General features: G+C 40.0%; 2 protein-coding genes across 2 annotated transcripts in view; both read right to left on the bottom strand.

Moving 5' to 3' along the window:
- layna (layilin a) overlaps window positions 1-26568 on the bottom strand; it is a gene marked incomplete in the record, with an annotated part of 75994 nt that overhangs the window by 19441 nt on the left and 29985 nt on the right.
- On the bottom strand, window positions 183-22654 carry LOC110367183 (complement factor B). The gene is made up of 18 exons (XM_036143110.1): window positions 22533-22654; window positions 17374-17580; window positions 17105-17290; window positions 16434-16610; window positions 11802-11888; window positions 11506-11645; window positions 5606-5750; window positions 5376-5504; window positions 5001-5111; window positions 4085-4219; window positions 3449-3558; window positions 3062-3194; window positions 2717-2855; window positions 2545-2621; window positions 1163-1263; window positions 946-1075; window positions 806-855; window positions 183-690 (listed from the first exon to the last, which is right to left on the bottom strand). Exons 1-18 carry the CDS (start codon window positions 22588-22590, stop codon window positions 514-516), a joined length of 2292 nt encoding a protein of 763 aa, XP_035999003.1. The 5' UTR covers window positions 22591-22654; the 3' UTR covers window positions 183-513.

Below are 26568 nucleotides of genomic sequence, written 5' to 3'. Positions count from 1 at the left end.
TGACTGTTTGTTTAACCGATTTTGCGGAATTGCCCTCAGCAGTGTGTGTGAATGGTTGTTTGTGCTGAATATCTCTTTGTTGCCCTGTGATGGACTGACAATCTGTCCAGGGAGTATGCCTCCCTCTCACCCCATGCCCCCCCTCCCCCGATACTGTGAGGAGATAGATGATAATGTACAAATAACAATAATGATAATTTAATAATAATGCCAAATAAATCAAATGAAAACGGGTAAATTTCTATGTGTAGACTTAAATCAAGAAATGGTTATTTTTCTGACTGTGTGCAGCTTTAAAATGACACAAGGGTTTATTACACAGATGATCTTCCATGGTTAAAAGAGGGGACATTTTGACCACATTATATATTCAATCATTTCATTAAACTACCAAATACTCACTGAATGCCTCTTATGTGGGGTTCTGCCAAAAGGTTGATCTTAAAAGAGAGCAAGCATCTGCTTTAAGAGCACATGTAATCTCATGAAACAGATTATAGCATGCAGCTCTGTTTAGTTTTTCAGAAACTTTAGCGCTGTGTAGTCTTGCTTATCATCTCCAAGGTTTTCACTAAGGAAAGGGACCATTTTAAAAAGATTGATGTGGAAATCTCTGGAATCATCAGTGGATTCGATCAGACCGTCCGTGGAGCCGCAGATCTGATGAGTTCCCCAGCTGACCACTCCGATCTGTGACAAAAAAAGGAATCACCTCAGCCGTGACTTTGGCTGAACAGCTGTTTCAGGTACATATTTGTGATAACATAACCAATCTATGGCACATTGGCCAGACACGGCTGGTTACCTGGATTGTCCGCTGCTCGTAGTTCTTGAATACAGCCCCGCCAGAATCACCTGTCCCGACAATTTCCCACAGACACAGTCACCACGGCACACTGCACCTCGATTGTTAATCATGTTGAAAAGGGACGGGAGCATACATACCTGTGCATGCTATGTGATCTCTCTGCGGTGACCGACCACCGGTGCACAAGAAGTTATCGGTCACAGCAATCGTTTCGTTATCAGTGGTGATGCCTGGTGCCAGCAGTGCTTTCCTAATGCATGCTGGTCTCTGCAATGAGTCAAGATATCATCAATGAGGCATTAAGTTAGGAGATAAAGCAGCACATGTGAACAGACTCATTTGTGTCAAACCAACATTGTTTCGAAGCTTGGCGTGGACTTCCTTTTCTGCCACCAGCGGATCCTTCCTTGTTAGGAAACTCAGTCGTTCAATTTGATTCTTTAACAGGAGCTGCTCTGTTAATTCAGAACAAAATAAATAAATAAATAAACTGGTACTGGGCCTCTGTTTTAACTGCAAGCCCATTTTACTCAAATAAAAAGATGACAATCTTTTCCTATTAAACCATTAAAACATTGGGTCTTCAGAGGAGATGTTTCCATCCCCCTCCTCCCAAAAGAAATTCAATACTCTTGAATTGTTTTTATTTTTTTTATTACATTCCCCCTATTTTGTTGTGTGTAAAAACTGAAGTAGTTTTTTCCAAATTTAGCCTTTTACTTGTTTTCAAAATAAAGAAACAATTAAGTCGGACTTCTGCTCTCCCAAAACAAAAAATATGCTTTATTTAAAATTACTTAATTAAATGTTATCCTTTATATAGGCCATTAATCAACTCCTAATTTTGTATTTGTGTGAGGTACTTTGGTGCAGCTAGGCCTTTTTATATACTGTTATACTTATGTAAAATGGCTTGCTCTATTGAAATTTGTTATCTTTAAAAGATAATTTGGTTAATTTGTGGAAAAGAAACATGTTAGGAAAGCTCAGTATTTCAAAGATCTATTGTCTACTTTGAATATATGTTCTACAGAAAAATACACTCCCAAAGAATAAAGTTCAGCACAATTCTTTGGCAGAAATATCCCGTCATTAGTGAGCTGTTGAGTTTATGTGCTTTACACACATACCGTATTGCATTCAAACATATCTGTGGAGGAGTCCCATGCTGGTTGAAACAATAATATAGCATATTTAACATTAATAATAATAAAGTTACAGTTGTTTAGCTTAATCATAAATAAAATCTATGTATGCTTACACCCTAACCAGGACTAAAATGAGCTACAATTTATGAATTTTTGCTTAGCAACCAATTTTTAGATGCAGAACACACAAACACTGAATTCAAACTCAACCCTTTATTCAACCAACTTTTTACCAAAACTGCAAATTTAAAAAAAAAAAAAAAAAAAAAACGGGTGCACTTTGAACTCTTTGAAAGGGGCAGAGCTTGATGGCAGAATGTTCCTGGGTCTGCATTTGTGATTGGTTGGGAGGATGTAATGACTGTAATATTAACCTACATGACAGGCTAGAATACAAAAGGAAGGAAAAAGTTATTCTATTGAACTTTTTATTGACCCTTTTTTCTATAATCGATATACATTTAGCGATCGATATATATCGTTTTTGAATTATTGTCCTGCCCTCATAATAAGTATACAATAATAAAGCGTATGTAAATATCTTATTTCAAGTTGATATAACAGAGCACAGTAGCAAAACAACCAAACCTTGTTGCTTGCAAGTCGACTCGCCAACCAGCTTGAGAGCGTCGCTGGTCTCCTGGGTGCAAGGTATGCATATTGGTCTGAAAAAAAAATTAAAACAAGAATGTGAGAACTGCTGTATCATTAAGCTATTCTAATTGGAGCCATGATATTTAACATCTAAACCATTGAATACCTCGCAGCACTAGAGATCTTCACTGGTTCCTCCAGTTGGATAAGAGCCACATCATAGTCATAAAACTCGGCCACGCCCACATCCTGTCTGCCGTGGACATTGTACTTTGGGTGCAACTTCAAATCTTTCACTTTTTTCTCTGCATAAAAAGATTCAGCCTCAGCTATTAACTGATAACATGGGTTGACATAATTGAAGACGTAATTGAAGTTACATTTTTATGTTAAAACCCATGACCGTGTGTAATAAATGGACAATGCTGCATCTGTTTTATTTAACGGTGATAAAATGAATGTTTGTTTTGTTTAGTCAATGGAAAAGTCTTCCGTCAACATTTATCATTACCTCTGCTACCCTGTCCATCTTCAATCTCCACCTTTATATCCGTCGGTTCATCCTCAAAGGTGAAGCAGTGGGCAGCGGTCAGGACAAAGTCAGGCGACACCAGCGAGCCGATGCAAGTTATAGGTTTTGCTCCCTAAAGTTGTACAGGAGAGGTAGTATAGTAAGTGTATACTGTTAAACCGTGATGCTTTTACGCCGAGGTAATTAATTTAGTCCAGATAAAAATCTCACAACCAAATTAGGATGGAACGTCACTCTGACAGATAACAGAGAGTGATGAAAATTTTCTTTTAAAAGCCATCATTTCATATTTTACAGACATTTAATGCTATTTCACCATGTTGAATAAACTTCATGATTAGTTCACTAAATTGCTGAATTGTTCACCTTGTTAATGACAAATGCCAACCACGGATATCTTTTCCTCTTGCTTTCTTTGTCATATGTGGTTTCATAATCTCGGTGCAGGCCACAGAGACCTACAACTTCTCTTTCATCTGAATTCAAAAAAGAACAAACAAAAAAAATCAGATGAATCATGGTTAGATTTAACTGTAGAAATTGCTCAATTTAAACAATGAACTGTTTTTGTCACGTTTGTGCACAGATGAAAGGATTATGACTTCAGCTTCACAAAAGATTCAAAATGTACACATATGTGGATGTTTGCCCAATTATTGATCTATTTCTTTAAACACAAGCCAGACTTGTGCAAATACGTATAAATATTACATTCGCTTTTGTGCTCAGTGTCCAGGGCCTTGAATTAAATTACTCCATAACTAGTCTGTCAGGGTGCTCCATCATATCCATCCACATCGGGAGTGAGCAGCTTGCATCTTGACTACTTTAGGAAACTGGAGAACCATCCAGGCCCCCATTTATGATTGTTTGTCTCCCCTGATCATAATGAGTGCTGAATGAGGAGTTACGGGTACTAGCAAAAAAGAGCACGCTCGCACACACACATCACAGCTAAACAAACAGAACAAACACCGCTTTCCCTTTTCAAGGAGGGCTCACCAATTATTTTATCGAAGGTCTCTTGTAATTTTTCAAGTTTTGGCAACCTGAAGTAATGGTTGCCTCCTGTTCCTGCAGTGAGGGGCTGCAGGTCTTCATCGAAGATGTCAGCTCCAATGGCAAAGATATAAATGTCTGCAAAGTGGTGGTACATGACAGGTTAATGTTTCCTTGCTATTACAAAAGGTACCGTGCCTTGAATGGAGTGAGCAGGAATATGACCCCTTCCCTACCTTGGTAACCTTGCATGCAAGATGAATTCTCATGGTATTTGTGCGTTCACAAACACACAAGAATCCATCTTGTACTGCTCCGGCTTCAATCGTTTGAGAACAAATCAAAAAGCAGGTTTATGGTTTAAGGCGGGACAAACCGTGGTGACGAAAGCAAGAGGTGTTGAGCTCACAGGTAAACCAATATAAACATGTGTTTATATGTTTCAACTTGATACTGTAATTGGCTAAAATTAACCTTTGGTAGGCGGGTAGTAGGTGTCACTTCACCCAATCGGCTTAGAGAGTTTCTGCTGAATGTCCCTCTTTGCCCCAAATAGGTCCCAGATCGATAATGTGCAGAATGTAGAAGGCTACACATTATCAGTCTGGCTGGCTAGGTTGGATGCCATTTTTGAAATTAGGAAAAACTTTCCAAAATGCATCTGTAAATGCAGCAAAGGGTGGTTGTAGAAAGCAATGTCTTAAAGCGATTGAATACAAGCCATACTTTTCAGTTTCTTTTAAATAAAAGATCTTGAAAACCATGTGTTGTTCTCCTTCCACACAATTTAACCATTACTTTTTGTTATTCACACAAATTCCCTAAAAGGCAAACGTTTCTGACTTGGACTTCATAAAGGCTAGATCCCCGAAGCTACAGTGTTTAAAGGAGACTGGCATATGTTGAAAACTAAACTTACCGAGATATTCATCTCTTGATTCGGCCTGTTTATCCTCAGGGTGATTCATATAAACTCTGTTCTTTATCCTGGCAACAGTAGGTAAGGGAGAACCGCCCATATTGTAGGCACCTGCAGAAAAAAAAAAACTTTGGCTGGTAAAGGTCTTTGATGTAAACAAAATAACAATTATTGGTGTCCCTGAAGATGTGTGAAAGTCTTCATAAGTTTTATTTTATGTTGTAACCAATTCCTGCATTGAAAACTAGGAAACCCCCAAATTGCATAACTTAGCCAATGATTATGCCATTTGTCTTTTTTAGACTTGCTACCACGTTTGCAAAGAATTGTAGATGGTATTGTGTGTGCAAGCAATAAGTGAGATGTGCTTGTTACCATCAGTGAAGAGGATCAGGACATGTCGATGATCTTTAAATCCCTCATCTCCAACTTGCCTCTGTATGAAAGCCATTTTGTTCTCAAAGGTTGTGAAGACCAGGTTCAGATTTGTTCCAGTGTTTCTGTCTTTAAAACAAACCAGACACAAACGCATATGTTAAACCACACACCAGAGTTCAGGTATGTATTTGAAACATGATGACACTGTGCACTTGTGTTCGCCTCACCTCCTATTTCAAACTTTTCCAGCTTTTTTACGACTGCATTAAGTTCAACTTCGGCATCAAAAAAATCCAGAATGTCCACCACTTCGTATATCTCAGATGAGAAGAAGAGGATTTCGTAGTTTGGTGACACACTGAAGGAGGCGATCTGTGGAAAACAGCAACTCAGATGAGGTGGGGGAACCTGTGTAAACGTTCCCTCACTCCCTTTAACAGCTAACTTGAACGATTGCTGTGAAACGCTTTGTTAATCCAGAGCGTCATATATATATATATATATATATATATATATATATATATATATATATATATATATATATATATATATATATATATATATATATATATATATATATATATATATATATATAAATATAAAATTGCTCATGGTTGTTATTCTATAGAGAAAGGGATCCATTTATCAGCAGTGTGCATTTCTGGAAGCCTGCTTTGACAATGAGCCAAGGGCCTCGTGCCAAGAAACATCAGTCAAGGTTATGATTTGTAATTCATAATTAAATTTATCTGTAATGGGCTGTGGTTGTGGCAGCCGTATTGGACGACGGACAGTATGTCAAATGAGCCTATAATGTGTGGCAGACACTGAATAAAAGCTTCATGCATAATCAGACCCAACTGGCAAACCTGTTCATCCACACAGTGTTTTCAGAGGGAACAACTCTGCCGTATATGCAAAAAAATGTCCTCCTGTGTGCTCCAACATGTCTTTTTTTAATTCTTGTCATCAATTGATTAAATGCCCAGACTGAGCAGCATTGCTACGTTTCTAACCTGCTTTAAGAGCTCAGCATCTGCATTGCCAGCACCCATCAACAAGCAGTCCTGTGGTCTCACCCCGTGTGCATCCTCAGACCCCCAACTCCACCCACAATCAGCAGAGCCATCATACCATAACTGCAGTCCAAGCACTATGTTGCTGAGTCTCTGCACACTCAGCGTATCGTAACGCAGAGAGAGCTCTACAGCAGTTGACCTTTCCATTAGAAAATAATATTTAAAAAATTAATATGAGCTGTTGATGACACATCAACGTCGCTCTGTTTAGCACGACGTTTTAATGAACAGTAAAGTTTATGATGCTCATTTGTGTTGTGGACTACTTTGCAAATTTATCCTAACACTCTGGCAATTTGTCTAGATTGTTTTGGAATTGTCACTTTAAGAGGTGGAGGGACGTTGCAGGGGAAGTAAATTTTTTTGTGAATTCATAATGCCTAAATACTTCTTTTTTGTGCATTTGCACCTTTGTTTATTGTTCAGGGTAAAAGAACACATTTTAAGATTATTCTGATTATAATAGATTATTATTCTTTTAAAGTCTTACAAAATTTGAACTGCCAGATTCAGCTGTGGACTTTCTTTAAGTATAGCAGCATCCTTATGATGTTTATTTCAGAAGGTTTTACTGCACTCCAGTCTTATTTCTCTGAGACAACTGAGACAACTGAAACTTATTGTCTGGTAAGATGTACTGTTTGTACCATTACCTTTCAATTCTTTGATTTTGTAATGTTTTATGATGAGATGAACCCGGTATCCAGCCAGACACTAAAAATTATGATTAACAGGATTTATTGGAGGAGATGATGAGAGTGAATCAGGCAGGTATACAGAAAAGTGTCCAGTGCGGAGTCCCGAGCAGTCATCCAAGCAAAACCAAAAAAAAAAACATGAAGCAGGCAAACTCAAAAAATGTTTGCCTGCGGATCAGAATTGGATCAGGTAATAAAGTTGACAGGCAAAATACAGAAATGCTGGAGAGCTCTTACCGGAGGACAGGTGAGCGGGGAAACACAACATGTGTGATGTTCTGGCAGGGAGCAGAGAACTGAGGCAGGTATAAATAGGCAGGGGAACAGGTGAGCAAAGTGAACAACTAATTACTCAGAACAGGTGGAAGTGATCAAGGACGGGGGAGTGACTGAGGGAGCTGACAGGACCAATGGAAGGGAACAGAACTAAACAAGGTAAATACAGAACCAGAATAACATAAGGACCAAACCTAAGATAGAAAATAAAGCAGAAACTAACAGAGCACATGATGAAAAACCAGAACTACTAGGATTAAGACAGGATTAAGAACATAAATAACCACTAAGACTAAAGCTAAATAATATGCCAGGGTAAACTAAAATACACAAGCTATAATAGAAACCAAACAAGACAGAACCAAAGACAGAAAAGTATACAGACTAAATCAAGTGACAAACATAAAACAAAACAAAACCCAGAATATGACAGAGCCCCTCCCTTAAGGGTGGATTCCAGACGACCTTGAAAAAGTCCAATAAAAAAAAATGTCCAATCAAAATCTAAATCAAAAACAACCCAGACTGGGCAAACGAAAAACAGAAACGATCAGAGTAAGGATACAGGTAAAAGTCTGGTGGGCGTCCCAGAGGACAACCCCGGCGAATCAGGCGCTCTGGCGGGCGTCCCGGCAGACGGCCCCGCCGTGATAGGTGCTCCATTGGGCATCCTGGAGGATGGCCCCTGTGAGTCAGACAATCTGGAGTCCGGCCCGGCGGGTCAGGTTCTCCAGCAGACATCCTGGAGGGCGACCCCGGCGTGTCAGACTCCTCCGCAGATGTCGACGGACCACAGCTTCAGGATTCAGATGGCAGAGCCAGATCCCCGGCGACTATCGACGGAGCAGAACCCTCGGAAAAATGTGGCGGAACAGAACCCCCAGAGTACGTCGACTGGGCAGAGTCCTTAGAGGACGTCGACGGAGTAGAGCCCACTGAAGCCGCTGCCGGAATAGGACCCTCGGAGGCGGACGGCAAATGAGGAACCTCCGATGCCAATGGCGGTGCAGGACCCTCGGGACCCAGCAGCTGGAGAAAAAAATAGAAAAGGACAGCACCGGGCTGAGGGCTGAGGACGGCGCCAGGCTAAGGGCTGAGGAAGGCGCTGGAGTACAGACTACGGGGGGCGGAGCACTGGCTACAGAGGGTGCCGGATTACTGGCTACAGGGGGCGCCAGGTTACTGGCTACGGAGGGCGCCTGACTACAGGATTCGGGTGGCGCCTGACTACAGGCTGCTAAAAAAGCCTGGCTACAGCCTGCCGAGGATGTCAGGCCCTTAGAAACAAAAAGCCTTAAAATAAGTCTTTGGAGAGTCTCGGGGAGTGACCGCCAATACAGGGACTCAGAAAGCTGGTAGTCACTTTGAGAGAGTGGAGGTGGGAACTTCTGGGGAACCCTGGAGGTTTTAGAGTCTCCATAGGGCCTCAGCAACCTGACGTCCAAACAAGGCTCTAGGGGATGGACAGACCATTGAGAGCCCCAATGATTCCTCAGTCCTCTACAGTCCGGTTGGAGCATTAGGTTTTCAGGACCCCCCTGGGAACAAGCGTCGCAAACCGGCAACGGACCCCCTTGGATCCAAGTGTCGCAAACCGGCAATGGACCCCCCTGGGTCCAAGTGTCGCGGGCAGGCGGCGAACCCTCCTGGGTCGTCACATTGCCAACTGGTAGCGGACCCTCCTGGGTCTCCACGTCGCCAACTGGTAGCGGACCCTCCTGGGTCTCCACGTCGCCAACTGGTGGCGGACCCTCCTGGGTCGTCGTGTCTCGGGCCAGTGGCGGACCCTCCTGGGTCGTCGCATTGCCAACTGGCAGCAGACCCTCCTGGGTCTCCACATCGCCAACTGGTGGCGGACCCTCCTGGGTCCTCACATCGCAGGCCGGATTGGCCAATGATGCATCCACACTGACAGTCTCCAGAAACGAGAAATTGGCCGGACCCTCAGCGACAGGGATGGGTCGATTGTAGAAGGACCTGAGGGCCATTCTGTAATTTCCCTTCAGCTACTTTAGTTTTGTCTCCAGCTCAGAGGAATAGTTGCAAAACAAAGTTTCTCTTAGACGCTTAATTAAAGGAGCAAAAGTTCTAATCTTGTTCTCTAGAGAGCTGTAATCAGTGTTTGGGTTGCCACTAGGAGGAGTTGTGGACAGCTCAGTACCGGTAAGTGGAGAGCTCCGGTCTGCAGGGCAGGAAGTGGCAGCAGGAAGAGTGAAGGGTGCTTGCTGAGACAGAGGTTCGTCAGCAGATAATGGCTGAACTGAATCGTCAACTCACTGCTCAAAACTGGTGTGGGGGAGGGGGGGGTGGCGGGCAGAAGGGTGCTTCTTCTTGTGTTGGCTGGGACGATGGATTAAGCGGGGAAGCTGATCCCTCCTGCGGGAAAGGGACCGCCTCAGCCCGCAGCGACCTCCGTGGGTCCGAATTAGGGGAGGGGAACTGAGCCGGCTCTGGAAAAAGGTCCGGGCGGATCTGCTTCACCACCTCTGCATCCACCTCCAAGAACAGGTCTGGATCTGGCTGGAAACACTCAGAGGGAGACTGAAAAGGGACTTCTGGTGAGTGAACAGCGTGAGCCGGCATGCTAGGCGAAAAACAGGGCTCACAAAGCATTGCTCTTCCAGAGCGAAAAAAAGTGTCTGCGACGGGTTCATGATTTCGTATCGGCTAGCCCATAGCCACATGCCCGCTGCTGAGATAAGCTGAGATAAGCAGTTTTCCGTTGGAGTACTTCAACTGCTTCAAATTGGATGCCCAAAGTGAACCGACTGACACAGAGGCACCGACAGGTTTGGCAGAGAAATAAACAGGCAAAGTTGAATGGTTTATTTAGAATGGTTTACTTAATCCGTTTTCATGGTGTTTTGAACCACGTGGAGCTCACCGGCATAGTTCCCGTTAGGATTTTGAAACTATGCCATGCTGATGGAATTTGCCCGTGTTTTTACGGTTATAACAAACGTTATCTCCATAGGGGATTTATACATTGATGGGATATTGACACTTGTGTTTTCGGGTCTGCTCATTACGACTAAAATAAAGCTGAAGCTTTTTAAAATTAGTGTGAATGTCCGCTAGCCAAATGCTATTAGCTTCCGTTAACATCCACTCTCCCCGGATACGTGACTACGGTTTGTTTAAAACATAAGATTTGTTTCGTTTCACTCCACTATCATTCGAATATCAAATGCTATGAGCATTATTACCACATTAATATGGATTATTAACGTCGATCTAATGGTGTTTTTGTATAACTTTAGAATTAACTGATTTTAGCGACCGATCGCTACAGCGACCCCTAGATTCCCGGAGGTATAACCACATTGATAAAATCGAGCGCTCTAAAGTTTACAGATCTTTACTGAGAAAATCATTCTGTAAAATGTTAGGGGACGACGAGGTCAGGCAGGCTTTGTGGTCAAAACAAGTCAGGATCAGGTAATCGGAACAGAGAACGCTGCAACAGATCTCACCACTGGCTTGAAATAAACTGGCACTGCTGTCTTGTCAAAGAGCTGGTTAAAGAGCTGGTTATATACTAGTAGGAGCAGGTGGAACAGATCTGAGGTGATGAGGAATGGGCGGAGCTAAGCAGATGTGTGACATGAGAAATTATACCAGGCAACAGTGCCGAAATCATGACACGTGTTCAAGTTAATGTGAAGAACAGAAAGAACTCAGTAGAAAGACATCAGAAGAAATACTTGAAAAATCGCAGACTACCTTAAAAGAGACAGCACCAAAACAAGTTTCTCTCAGACGACCCTCAGAACAGGAGCAAAAAGGGGGATGTGGGGCAACAATAATGAGGGATTCAGACCAAAGTATTGCATATCCACTTTATGTAGACCACACCTAAATTATTTAAATGTGAAAAGAAAGGATTTAAACACAATGATATGTCCCCTTTAATGTGCTGTTTTGCTCATATCCTACTCCGTGGATGTCCATTTGATTATTGATTAAAGAAAACTCTCACTAAAGGAAAAGAACAGTCACCCGACATAAGTAAGACAGTATGCTTTGAACAACTTAAACGGCTTCCTCACCACTGTCTGATTTTATGTGTCTTACCTTTTTAATCAGAGTTATCACAGCATTTCTTGCTTGGTCAAATTCCTCTTGTTTAATGCTCTCAGAAATGTCCACAGCAATATAGATGTTGAGAGTCCCATTTTTTGAAATCCTGATTAATCTCCCTCCTTGGATATCATCTGTGTTGTCAAAAGTTCTTCAGAGTGACCCATTTGCATTATGTTGGTTATGTTAGATAAAAGGTAACACCCTATTACATTTGTTTAAAACACATGTCACAGGAACAAATATATCTAACAGGAATAGCCATATTAAGATTAAGTTCAGGAACTTACCAAGTGACTCTGTGGTGGTGAGGGTCTCTTTAATCGCGCTTCCAAATGCTTCAGAAACCTCTTCTGGGGTATCATACGTGTGCTTATCTACAAGAAGTAGCAGAAGAACAAAACAAGATTTACAGTGATTCAGATTTATAAAGCTAGAAAGCAAACATCTACCAAAATGGATAAAACTCATCATTAGCATAAAGTGTTAATGAGATGCTTCTGATTATCAACAGATGTTGTATTACTTGGTACCAAAACAAAAGAAGTAAAGATGCTAAATACAATGTTTGGCTGATCTTTTCAAAGCAGGTGCATATAAAATTGGGTTGTTTGATTGTGAAAGTGACAGTCAGACAAGATTTTTTTTTTTTATCAGTTATGTTCCAAACTAAACTACAAAGCGGTCACATGATCCAGCTGTGCGATTTTTGTGCTTTTCTGAGTCCTCAGAGCCACAGAGGAGGTTTGAAGGCAAGGCAAGGCAAGGCAAATTTATTTGTATAGCACATTTCAGTACAAAGACAATGCAAAGTGCTTACATGATTAAAATACAGGAAAATAAAACAGAATAAAAGCAAGTTGGAATAAAATGCAGAAACAAAATAGAACATAGGAGAAGACTAACAAAAACCAAATATTAAAAACTGTTGGACTACAAAGTGTCGAACTAATGATGTTTCATTAAAACAGTTTAACTAGAACAGTTGAGGGCAATCCCAAACAAATGTGTTTTTAATCTTGATTTAAAAGAATTCAGGCTTTCAGCACTTTTACAGTTTTCTGGAAGTTTGTTCCAGATTAGAGGAGCATAGGAACTAAATGCTGCTTCTTGTTTAGTTATGGTTCTAGGTATGCAGAGCAGGCTGGAGCCAGACGACCTGAGTGGTCTGGAGGGTTGATGCCCTGATAACAAGTCTGTGATGTATTTAGGTGCTAACAGACTAAACAGAAGTATTTTAAAGTCTGTTCTCTGAGATACAGGGAGCCAGTATAAGAATTTTAGAACTGGGGTTATGTGCTCTACTTTCTTAGTCTTAGTGAGGACACAAGCAGCCATAGACATATATAAAGAGTAGACCCCACATCGACCACTCTCGCCTATAGGCGCTGACGAGATTTAGGGGCGCCAACTCCGCTCAGTGTAATGTGTTAACCAGGTGCAGAATCAATTTTAGTCAACTATATTCGCTGATTATTGAACTAATTTTCACGTTGTTTTTTTCTAAAAACTTTAAAGCTATAGCTATTATAACAAATGGTTATAATAGCATTTAAATGTTCTTAGTGTGGTTAAACGTAATTGAATATTCTGACAGAATTGATGTATGCTGCAAAACACAGCCACACACACACACACACACACACACACACACACACACACACACACACACACACACACACACACACGCACACACACACACACACACACACACACACACACACAAACACACACACAAACACCCGGTGCAACCTCCTCATTTTGTTTTTTGTTTTTTTCATAAAATAGGCATCTTTCCAGTTATTACTTTGTTTTTGTCAACATTTTGTCAATTATTTTTTTATTTATTTGGTCTAATATGTATTCAGAGTTTTAATTATTTTTATTATCATTATCTGGCATTGTTAGTACACATATATGCTGTTAAATGTTGAATATTTACTTTTGTTAATGTTTTATACTGTTTCACATGTAATCCTTTAAAAGATCTAACATCATACAATGTTTACTTTAAGCCTAAATAGAAAATGTCATGTTTTTTATTAAACAAACATACTTTTGCATTAAAAGAGACTATTACTTTAATGCCAGAACAGCACTAAAGAAACATATTATAAGCATATTCATTTAAAACAAATAAAAAGCCCTCTGACGGTGGTGACTTGTTTCCCCTCTGTTGCTAGCTACTTTAGACCTCTTCTTAAAAAGTAAACATTTATGTCATAATCTAATCTAATATTTTTATACAAATGAGACGGTGTTGACATGTTATGGTTTTGACATTAGCAGTGTCCAAAAATATGAACAAGTTTAAGAGAAAATAGCAAACTTACAGGAGGTTGAGTGAACTTGAAGCATGCAGTAGAGCTGAAGATTTGAAAATGGGGTCCTCAGGAATGTAGTTGACCTTTTAGTTGCTTGATTTTATTGCTTTTTATAAATATTTGACGGTGGTGACAAATATGTGGGACACACTTTGAGCAATCACATAATAATAGTAAATATTGTTCAAAACTCACTGTTTGTAGTTTTAAATACATATTACAATGTACTCTTTCGTTTGGTAAAGATATCATTCTATTCAATTATTACTTTTTGTTTTTGGAATCAAGTTGAAATGATTATCTCCTATCCAAGGACAACGGATTTTGTAGGCAATGGGCCAGCATATAATCATTAAATTAATAAGAAAAAAAAACATTAAAAGACCCTTACATATGTGCAAAGGACCCCCTGATTATAAACTTGATTATCTTTATTCATAAAAATGTTATTTATTTCCAACAGTATTAGTGTGTGTATTATTCACGGAGTGGATGCAGTTTTGGAGAGACTAAGTCACAAAAACTTGGACGTGTAGACCTGTATCTCAAAAATCAAAAAATCACATTAAACAGTATCTTTTAATCTTACTCCTGAAAAGTTAACCCTTAAACCCTGACGTTAATAGTCCGTCGATTTAAACAAAAAATACAGCACATAGTGCTGAGGTATCAGTGTGTTCAGCTTGAATCAGCAGGTTAGGGTAGCAGGTCGACCGCCCCAAGATGCCGGCCGTAATTCCTGCGCCGCGACAGTCAATGCGGGGTATAATTCTTATATTATGTCTATGCAGGCAGCAGCGTTCTGGATCAGCTGCAGCTGTCTGATCCACTTTTTAGGCAGACCTGTGAAAAAAACCATTGCAGTAATCAATTCCACTAAAAATAAACACATGGATTTGTTTTTCCAGATCTTGCTGAGACATTAGTCCTTTAATCCTGGAAATGTTCTTCAGGTGATAGAAAGCCAACCTTGTAATTGTCTTTAGATGCTTTTGGATGTTCAGGTCTGAGTCCATCACTACACCCACGTTTCGGGCCTGATCAGTGGTTCCTAGCTGAAGCAGCTGAAGCCGTGTGCTAACTTTTGATCGCTTCTCTACTGGTCCAAAAATTATTACTTCTGTTTTATTTTTATTCAACTGAAGAATTTTACGGCACATCCATGCATTGATTTCTTCTAGGTATTTGTTCATTGCTTGAACTGGTTCATAGTCACCTGGTGACATGGTGATGTAGAGCTGTGTGTCGTCTGCATAGTGATGGTAGCTGATGTTGTTTTTTATTATCTGAGCAAGAGGGAGCATGTAGATATTGAAGAAGAGGGGACCCAGGATGGACCCTTGGGGAACCCCACATGTGATTTTTGTCATCTCTGATGTAAAGTTACCTACTGACACAAAAAGTCCCCGTCCTTTAAGTAGGATTTAAACCAGTGGAGAGCTGTACCAGACAGGCCGACCCAGTTCTCCAGGCGTTCTAACGGAATGGAGTGATAAACAGTATCAAATGCTGCACTGAGGTCCAATAGAACCAGCACGGTGGTTCTTCCACAGTCTGTATTTATATGGATGTCATTAAACACCTTGATAAGGGCGGTCTCTGTACTGTGGTGAGCACGGAAGCCAGACTGGAAAACGTCAAAGCGGCTGGTCATTGTTAAGAAGATGTTTCATTGTTGAAACACAGCTTTTTCAATAATCTTACTGATAAAGGGAAGTTTGAGATGGGCCTGTAGTTCTGGAGTAGTAGTTTGTCTAAATTGTTCTTTTTCAACAGTGGATTTGATAATTGCTGTTTTTAGGAACTGGGGGAAACATCTGACAGAAGGGACGTGTTTATTATCTGAGTCAAATCAGACGCTATGACAGGAAAAACTTTCTTAAAGAAAGCTGTGGGTAGAACATCAAGGCAACAGGAGGAGGCACTTAGCTGCTGAATGATCTTCTTTAAGCTTTTGTGGTTTATTTGGCTGAATTGGGACATTTTGTCAAGATAAGTTCCGGTTGGATACAGTTTGGTTCTGGAGTTGATATTGAACACACACTTGTTGACACTATCACAACTGTAAACTTTTATGTGGTGACCCAACACAAAGTAGTGCTCAATTATGAAGAGGAGGTAAAATGATTAATTGTTTTCCCATTGGAATGAGATTGGCACCACTGCAAACCTACCAAGACATGTCCCTCCTACTAAGATGACAGATCGAGCATAGTTATGGAGCTAAACTAGTGACAGCTTGCAATGACATTGAGAGGTTTGGCATTGTAAAATCAAACATTAAAAAAATATTCATTGCAAGATAAAAATAAAATTGAAAAATTAAACAATGGAAAATCAAACACTGAAAAGTCATTAGATTCCATACAGAATTCATCAAAATTCCTGATTTTTCAAAATTCCTGATTTTAACATGACAACATAGGCAAACGGTCAGGCATCTAAAATCTGAAAGGCAATGTAAAATATTTTCATGTATTCATTGTTCAAATTCTTTATATATTGATAATCCCTGAATTTTAAATTAGTTTGCTACCTAATTAACATAATAATGGTCCAATCCTTCTTAGCTACCAGAACGAAATGAAGAAATCTTACAGTAGCATGCTGGCTCATTTCCTGTCCACTGGCCGTTCTCCTGGCACACTCTTTCACTAGAACCCACCAGAAAGAGGTTTTCATTGCAGGTGTATTTCACTTGGTCGTCAATCCCAAACAAATTTCCCATTTTTGTGGCCCCAGGTGGGACTCCGGGATCAGGACAGACATCTCCGGCTGTGCCAAAACACAGAAGACAAGACACAAATGTCCTTTGTTCTTCACCAAAGGAGAGAATGGAGTGGATGTTCTACTCAAAATTCTTAGTGGTGAGATGAAGGCCTCAATCTAACATTGCAGTTGTTGATGAGGGCATCCCACACACAGAAATAACACAGAAACGTCATGCTTAACATCATGATGAATACGATCTGATGATTTGGCTGATATATTATATAATCTAATGGTGTAGTGTACTCGCTAATGCATTTATCCATATGTTTATGGCCTGGTCATTTTATGTTGGCTGGCATCAGCATAAGAAGATCCTTGCCTTCAGTGTTTAAAATTGTATAACATTATCAGGGATAGCTCTGTCTCTAATACTTATTTTTACTCCCGTTTAAAACATACCTAATGCATGTGTTTGTCCCCTATACAACATTTCAGTGCACCTTAAAAGTTTGTAAAATGAAAAAATAGAGAGAAAACAAATGTTGGTCAGGACTCACAATTCCGGCTGCAGATTGGCGTGGAGCCATTCCACTTCCCATTTTTTAAGCAGATCCGACTGGATGAGCCTCTCAAGGTGTATCCAGAGTAGCACTCATATGAGGTTTCGTTGCCCACAAAGTACCTGGACTGATAAGGGAAGACGCTACCATTCTCCAGTACGGTTGGGTCAGGGCATTCCACACCTGCAAAGAAATAAAGTCAAGAGTTGCAACGTGGACGAGTAATCTGAGGTATATTATGAACCATCAAAAGATGTGGACCTCACGTTTGCATTTCTGTGGTTTGAATTTTTTGGGTAGAGGTTTCCAGACACCGTTAGGTTGGCAGACGCGGGTCAATTCAGGGTAAGGGTAGTATCCATCTTTACAGCGGTAGATCATTAAGCTGCCACTCTCCAGATTCCTGGACAATGTATAATCACCACCCTCCATTTGTATGCCATCCCTAGTGCAATCACACCAAACCGTAACACCTAAAAAAAGAAACAGAAATGCATGTTTGTTTTGTTTCCTGCTACAGAGGCTATGGGTTTGTGTTTAATAAGACACAAAAATCTTTACAAATCTTTATACACGCCACAGATAAACCCATCAGATAAACCCATCAGAGAATGATATCAAGCAATTTCTGGATAAAATTACACTTCCTAAATTATCAGATAACCAAAGAATGACACTGGACTCCCCGCTGACAGCAGTTGAAACCCAGGAAGCTCTTAAAAGCATGCCTAATAAAAAGGCTCCAGGTCCAGATGGATTCCCTACTGAGTTTTACAAAGAGTTCCGGAATATTCTAGCCCCAACGTTCCACAGAATGTTGCAGGAAATACAGGAAAAAGGCAGATTTCCAGCTAATATGAATTCTGCCACCATCAGCCTTCTGCTCGAGCCCGACAAAGATCCTATGTTGCCCACCAGTTATCGTCCCATATCCTTAGTTAATGTGGATATTAAGATAATCTGTAAAGCTTTTGCAAAAAGATTAGACAAAGTAACCCCTCTCATAATATATCCAGATCAAACTGGTTTCATCAGAGGAAGGCAGTCATCCACAAATACACCCAGATTACTTAATTTAATTGATTATTCCTACAGTAAAAACATTAAAACCAATATATTGTCTTTAGACGCAGAAAAAGCATTTGATAGAGTAAACTGGAAATTTTTATTGGCTACTCTACATAAATTCGGTTTTGGCAATTTTTTCATAAATTGGTTAAAAATTTTATACAGTTCTCCAACTACCTGTGTCAGGACAAATAATCAAATATCTTCCAGTTTTTGTCTACAGAGGGGCACCAGGCAAGGATGCCCTCTTTCTCCATCACTTTTTGCCATCTTTATAGAACCTCTAGCAGCAACAATCAGACAAACAAAAGCTGTAAAAGGTATAAAATGCATGAAAATAGAGCATAAGATTAGTCTATACACGGATGATGTATTACTTTATCTCCAGCATTCAAATAATTCTCTTTCACATGTAAATATAATACTAGAATCTTTCTCTAAAGTATCAGATTACTCTTTAAACTGGTCTAAATCTACGATACTGTCAATTAATTGCTCTCTCGAAAACTCCCTAGATTTACAAATGCAATCAGGAAATATAAAATATTTAGGTATTACTGTGTCGTCTAAATTAACGGATTTACTAAAACTTAATCACACCGCACTTTTAAACAGGATAGAAGAGGACCTTAAAAGATGGAAATCGCTTCCAATTTCACTTATGGGTAGGGTAGATTCAATAAAAATGATGGTCCTACCTATAATTAATTATTTATTTTCAATGATCCCAATAAACCATAATCTGACTGGTTTAAATCTCTAGACTCTGCCATTTCTAAATTTCTTTGGAAAGATAAACCCTCACGTATTAGCTTAAAGACAATACAGAAGACTAAAGACAGAGGAGGATTAGATTTGCCTAACTTCTATAACTATTACTTAGCAAATAGGTTACAATACATCTCTAAATGGATAAAAAATAGTCATCTAGATGAGCCTTGGTTAGATATAGAACAGGAAATGTGCAATAATATCATGATTTCAGATTTGCCATTTATTAGCTCAAATATAAAATGGCATACATGCTTCAAAAATATCAACATTAGTTTTACTCTGACAGCATGGTGGGAGTTCCTTAAAATGACAAAGTCATCCCTTATCCCATGCAGTCATACACCTATCTGGAATAACCCTGATATCCTACAAAATAATAAAATGATAAACTTTACATACTGGAAGAATAAAGGTATTAAATATCTGGAACATCTACTTGACGGAACCGAGTTCATCAATTTTGCTAAACTAAATTTGCAATATGGCATTAGTAAAAATAAATTCTTGGAATATGAACAACTTAAATCTATAATTAGAATTAAATTTAAGCATATTAATGGTGGTTTCTACAAATCCCAACTAATATATTAGAGTTCCTAGAATTAACCCCCCCCCCCCCCCCCCCCCCCAAACTACTGTCTAAATCATACAGGACACTGACTAAAATAGATGATTCAATATCTCTTCCTATTATGAAATGGGAAGAGGATTTATCAGTCACCTTTGAACAAAACCTCTGGGCTCAGATATGTCTAAGAACTTTCAAATTGACTAGAAACACCAACTTACAACTAATACAACACAAAATCCTTCACAGAGTACACTACACAGGACAAAGATTATTCAAGATGGGTTTGGCACAATCTAATATCTGTCCACACTGCATAGACAATCATCCTGATAATTATATTCATGCGTTATGGTTATGCACACCAGTCCAGAGGTTCTGGACACAGATATGTAAGGACTTTTCAAAGTGCCTGAGCTGTAAAATTACACCTTCCCCATCAGTTTGCTTGCTCTGTAATTTTGAGGAAAGCCCTCTGGAAAAAGAAATAGTTTACATGGTTTTCACTGCATTATGTATTGCAAAGAAAACTATCCTCATGAATTGGAAAACTAAATCTCAGTATCAATCAGTATAGAGATCTTTTGTTGGATCATATTAATCTTGAGACAGCATCTGCATCCACATCTGATCGATCTCTTTGGGCTCCTCCGATCAACACCATCACTAAGTGGAATAAGGGGCTGTGGATAATGGACGTTGTGGTGGGCTTGTGTCCGGCCCCCTGTCCCGGTCTGTGTCATCTCCCGGTGCGGGTTTCGCTTGGGGGGTGGGGTTTGGGATGGCTCATGCGGGCTGGCTGGCCAGGTTCCCCCCTCTTATTTTTTTTTTTTTTTGGGGGGGGGTAAAGCCAGTAGGCTTGGTGGGTGGGCTGGGGGGGTGGAGGTGTTGGTCCTGGTGGGTGGTTGGCTGGCAGGCCCTGCAGCCTCTCCCTGGCCCCCGGACTACGGGGGTGCCTATTTGAGTCAGTAGGGGAGCTGGCTCCCTGGGATGGCTTCCCAGTCCTTTGCTCCCCATCCCTGGGTTCCTCCCTCTGCCTGCTCCATCACGCCGCCACACATGTAGGTCCCTGGGGAGGGGGCGCTACTGGAGGTTGCCACTTTCTGGTGACGTCCCTCTCCCCAATTTTATCATGCATTTTAAACACTTTCACTCCAAACATTTTCACAACGCACACTCATGTAGGCCATGGTACGGGTGGGTGGGGGGAAGACGTTTCGGGGGGGGGGGGGGCTCCCTTCACCTCCTCTCACACTTAGACATTGAGGGTTCTGGGCAGTTGCTTGGAGGCACCAGCTTCCTTCCGGAGGGGGGGTGGGCTGTGCCGTGCAACCTCTTCGGCGCTCCCAGTTTTAAACACACTTGAGAACAACATGCAACAACACAACATCTGAGCGGGCGTAGGGAGGATCGGGGTCTATTGCACACCCCCGTTCTCCGATGGCGGCAATGAGTCTGGGGCCTGGAGGCAGGTATTAAGTGTTCACTTATATACAGAAAGCCTGTAATTTATTTATTTATTTATGTTCTTTCACTTTCTTTTTTCAGGTTTCACTTTACACATGTCAGCTTAAATAATAGTACATATGATTTAGCAATGGCATCTAGATGTTATTCGATTGTATCTGTTGCTTTATGTCTGTTGGTTGTGCTGTTCTTTTTGCATCTCTCTTTCCAGGTGATGGAGCAGATGGAGAACGTTTTATCACTCTCTCCCTTTTATCTCTTCTTTCTTTCACCTCTTCTCTTTCTTTTTTTCGAGCTCTATGGTGAAAGCTGTTCGCTCCACTTGTGAAAGCAAAATCTGTCGAGCTCTACCTGGCATTGAGACATCAATTCCTATTGCCACATTGCTAGACAGGACACTGGGGGAAAGAAATTAAAAATAAGACTCAAAAATGGTATGGGGTATACTTTACTGGCTAATATTTCTTTTTTATTCTTAAATTCAAACCTACCTCTGCTGAGTCTTCTATTTGTTGTAATAAATTAAACTTAGTATAATTCACATCCACTGTTTTTTTTGGTTGTCTTGAGATGTGTGATGTAAGGTTGTCTTTATTTGGCCTTCACATAATCACATGATCATTGGATCATGACCAAAATCGCAGGTACAAGGGGCTAAAATTAACTTCCTCCAGGGTAGATAGGCTTAGCCTTGGAGATGGAGTGACGTACTCCTTCACTCCAGAAAAACTTGAAGAGCAGCTGCTGCTCCTTTGTGTAAAAAGGATTCAGTTAAAGTGATTCTAACAGCTCAATAGCATTCCTCCTGGGCATTTTACAGGACACCCCATCTCCTCACTTTGGGAGGAGACACTGGGGCAGCTCCAGAACTAGCTGGGGGGACTACAGTATAATAAGGGCTTCTAGCCTGAGGGCAAAAACAGCAAAGTGCAGTGAAATATTTCCTAAATAAAGTTATGTTGTCTTTTTGTTACTTAGGTATTTTTAACTTTTCAGCTTTTTGTATTATTTCAATGGTACCGTGTGGTTTTATCTATGAAAGGGGCTATATGGTCAAACTTTACTTACTTACAATGTCTGCGCAACATAATATGCAGCCTCCAAAGTAATTAAAAAACTAAAAAAGGATGTACTGGTAATTTATTAAAAATTTAAACAATTGAAAAGTTTATTATTATTATTATTATTATTATTATTATTAGTAGTAGTAGTAGTAGTAGTAGTAGTAGTAGTAGTAGTATGAGTCTTTCAAGAGTAATGCTTACCCAAGGAAATGTCATCACTGGAGTAAATCAACTTTTGTATTGTCAAATGTATGTTAAAATATTTTGCTGCTTTTTTCATGTAAATCAAAGTGAATTAAAATAATTTCATAATCTCAGCTGCTGATTGTTTAAATGTCTAGGGAACTTAACTATTAAGCTTTGGTGTTTTTAACAGCAGGAAAAAACGTACCACTAAACTGTACAAGTTAGACACATGGATATTTTGATATTCTGCATGCATAAGTAAAATGTAGGGATTGTATGATAATTAAAAGTTTCTTACCCAAACTGAGGAGACACAAGAGTGCAGCAAACAAGCTCCAGCTGCTTGAAGTCCCCATGTTTCAGCCTAAGAAGAGAACAGACTGGAAATGTAATGAAACAGCAGGAGCATCTAATTTATTTCAGAGTAGATGATAAGGTTCAGAGTGGGGCACAGGACAAAGACCAGTCTGTCACTCATTAACTGTTTGACCAGTAAAAAAACAATCGATACAGTATGTGTGTTTCCCAAAGGATACACACATACAAGCAGGACTATTTTGTTTGAAATGTTTATCCAAATAGATGAAGATGAAAAAAGAAAAAAAAAACTAAATAAAGAGGATTTAGTTAATTTGGAATATTTTGAATTTCCTATGGATTTTCTCCATTACAGTCAAAAAAGTATTCCCAATTGGGACATAACTATTTCCTTCTTTGGATTTCAGGTTTTCAAACTGTGTGTACATACTGGGTCACATGTTAAAAAAAAACAAAGTCATTGTGAAACAGAGATAAAGTACAAACATTTGCCTCATCATTTCCCAAAAGCTAAGGCACATTTCACTGATGTTTGTTGATTAACCTGTGGATTTACCTTAGAATCTGTTCTAGGACTTACTTACTCCTCTTTTGTGTTAATAACTTTTATGAGCCATTCATGTAGAGAGACCTGCAGCCGGAAAATACAGTGGAATATATAATTTATTTAAAACAAAAATAAGCATGTAAAGGTCTTAGTTAGCCAGTTATCTCTCTTTTTTTAATTTTTTTATTTGTTTGTTTTTAGCCCTGTATTATTTTCTCCAGCTCCATCTTCTGGACAAACTTGGTTAGGTGGGAGACGGTTTAAGTCAGATTATAAAACTGAAACATATCAATACATGGACTAGATTTTTTGTATCCTAATTTCCATATTGCTAGCATTGTTCTTTTTTCTGATTCAAAACTCTTTAATCTGAATAAGAAAGACAGTAGTTAGTTTCCATATCTTAGCTCCATAAACTGGTTTAGTCAGTTTGCCAGAATGATCATTTTATCTATTCTCATTATGGCCTGATTTAAAAATAAATAAATAAATAAATAAATAAATAAATAAATAAATAAATAATAACAACAACAACAACAACAATATTCATTTATTAAACTGGGCTCAAAATCCCCAGGCAAAGTCACTCCATTTTACTTCAGCACTATCTAAATAGATTTTAGTTTATTTAATCTCAACATTTTAAAAGACTCAAATTACTAACAATTTCTTGAATGTGGCATGTTTTCTGCATATATTTGAATTTTATTTGGTATTTTGTTTGATTACTTCATTACATTACAGTTGGTGAGTTTGGGTAATTGTGTCATTGTAAAGTGAAGTAATTAAAACAACAAGAGCAGAAATAAACTCTGAAGAAAAGGTAAATTCTTTGCAATACTTTTATTTATTTATTTAACATTCCCCCTAAAGTGGTTATCACTTTTTCCCTCTTGTATGTTGTTAAGACTTATCCTTTTCAACATTTTTAGTTGAAATGTGTTTCTTGTTTCTTTATTTTTTTTCTTTAAAACATTTTATCGAGTTTTTTTATTTTGATTCTAATTGATCTTAACATAAAATTTCAATTTAATTATGATTATTTATTTGCAGCAATACAACTGACTGCTATATTTTTGTCAGAGATTGTATACGATCTGAAGATTTTAAAAGAATGTATTTTTAATTTAATCTAATTTGTTTTATTGCTTCAGAGGGCGACATTACAGCGCACGGAACCAGTTTTGGAGTGGCGGAAATGACCAAGCCTACCGGAAGTTGCCTCCTGTGTGTGAAACCATAGACATCATGTAAGTAGACGCGCCATTGGGCGCAGGTTCGCACGTCAACGTCACCGCCGTATTGTATGTGGCAGAAAAAAGTTCTGTTGTAGTGAACGTGGATCAGAGAAGAAGATCAGAGAACGTGCGTCAGAGAAGATGCCTCATTCCTGTGCTGCATGGAAATGTATTTGGGCTGATTTCACTACTTATCTGCCTTGTATAAACTAAGGCTGCTCCATGTTGCAAAACTGGACACACTAAAGCTGCAGAGTGGCGACACTAGGAAGAAGCTGTGCAAGACCATTCTTTTTCAAGGTTTTTAGCTTGCATACAGTACAGACTATTGTATTTAGACATAGATGCACACAGACACACACACACACACACACACACACACACACATATATATATATATATATATATATATATATATATATATATATATATATGTGTGTGTGTGTGTGTGTGTGTGTGTGTGTGTATGTATATATGTGGTATGTAGTATGAATATAAGTTAATTGGTTAAATCTAAACATTATGGTCTTCATTATTTCATAAAACCGTGTCACGTGAACCTTTTAAGTTCTGGTATAGTCACAGATTAGGAACAAACGTTTTGGGGAAGATAAGATAAGATAGGCTTTATTGATCTCACATTGGAGAAATTCACTTGCCACATCGGCTCATAAAAGAAGGTGCAAAAGTAGGAAAGGTGCATAAGTTATTTACACTGAATCTTCATATATACAGTGGATCAAAAAAAAAAGAAGAAAATTACAAAAAGAAATAGGAATGGGCATATGATGTTTTATTTACATTCACGGTGATAGATATATATATATATATATATATATATATATATATATATATATATATATATATATGTGTGTGTGTGTGTGTGTGTGTGTGTGTGTGTGTATTGACATATATTCAGGTGGTGATAGCAGCAGAAGTCACTTCTTCAGGATTATTGCACAGGTTATAGCACAGTGTATTAAATAGATTATTGCACATTAGTTATTGCACATTAGTTATTACAGTTGTGGTTACAGTTATAGTGCAGCATTGTATAGTCTGGTAGCAGCAGGAATGAATGACCTGCGGTAGCGCTCCTTTTTACAGACAGGATGTCTAAGCTACTCAGCTCCTCTACAGTCTGGTGCAGGGGGTGGAAGGTGTTGTCCATGATGGATGTGAGCTTGGACAACACCCTCCTCTCAGCTACTTCCTCCACTGAGTCCAGAGTGCAGCACAGGACAGAAGTGGCCTTCCTCACCAGCTTATTCAGCCTCTTTCTGTCCCGCTCTGCGCTGCCAGGAGCCCAGCAGACGACAGCATAGAGGAGTGCTGAGGCCACCACAAAGTCAAAAAAGGTCTTAAGCAGGGGCCTGCTCACTCCAAAAGACCTCAGCCTCCTCAGGAGGCGGAGGCGGCTCTGGCCCTTCTTGTATAGAGCGTCGGTGTTATGTGTCCAGACCAGTTTATTGTTGACATGAACACCCAGGTATTTGAAACTCTCCACAGTTTCTATGTCCTGCCCCTGGATGTTCACAGGTGAGTGAGGTATGGGTCTTCTCCTGAAGTCGATCACCATCAGATGGTTTTCTCACACCAGTCCATGATGACCGACCGGTACTCCAGCTCGTTCCCCTCAGACACACAGCCCACAATGGCCGAGTCATCAGAGAACTTCTGGAGGTGGCAGCTGTCCGTGTTGTAAGTAAAGTCCGAGGTGTAGAGGGTGAAAAGAAATGGAGACAGAACGGTGCCCTGGGGGGCCCCGGTGCAGAGCTCATCTGCACAGGTCCTCAGCAGCCTGGGGGGGATGCCGTCTGGTCCTGCAGCTTTCCTGCTTCAGCCTCATCAGCTGACCTCTCACCTGCATTGGTGTGACTGTGAGGGGGGAGGAAGGCAGGACCGAAGGTGTGGATGGGTCAGGGGTTGGTGAGGGTGGCGGTGGGGGGGATGGTAGATCTCTGGAGGGCTGGGGTTTGGAGACGTGTGGAGAGTTGAGGACAGGGAGGGGGCCAGTATGAGGGGAGTCAAAACGAGTGAAGAACCTGTTCAACTCATCTGCAAACTTGGTGCCACCGTCTGCAGATATGCTGGTCCTTTGCCCAAAGCCGGAGATGTTCTTCAGACCTCTCCACACATCTCTGACGTTGTTCTGCGCCAGCTGCTCCACCATCTTCTTCCCATAATCCTTCTTTGCCGCCCTGATCCTCCACTGGAGCTCCCGCTGAACA

Source organism: Fundulus heteroclitus, chromosome 11 (assembly GCF_011125445.2).
Source record: "Fundulus heteroclitus isolate FHET01 chromosome 11, MU-UCD_Fhet_4.1, whole genome shotgun sequence".
Lineage (NCBI taxonomy): Eukaryota > Metazoa > Chordata > Actinopteri > Cyprinodontiformes > Fundulidae > Fundulus > Fundulus heteroclitus.
This window is presented reverse-complemented; position numbering and strand designations above follow the sequence as displayed.

Bases quoted from the DNA above. Each gene is read 5' to 3' on its own strand.
- LOC110367183 (XM_036143110.1), bottom strand. From the start codon at position 22,590: ATGGGGACTTCAAGCAGCTGGAGCTTGTTTGCTGCACTCTTGTGTCTC. The intron at 11,889-16,433 runs GTAAGATTTCTT...TACTTCTTGTAG, and splicing joins AAATGAGCCAGCATGCTACT to ATAAGCACACGTATGATACC. The intron at 5,751-11,505 runs GTAAGACACATA...TGTTTTCCACAG, and splicing joins TGATAACTCTGATTAAAAAG to ATCGCCTCCTTCAGTGTGTC.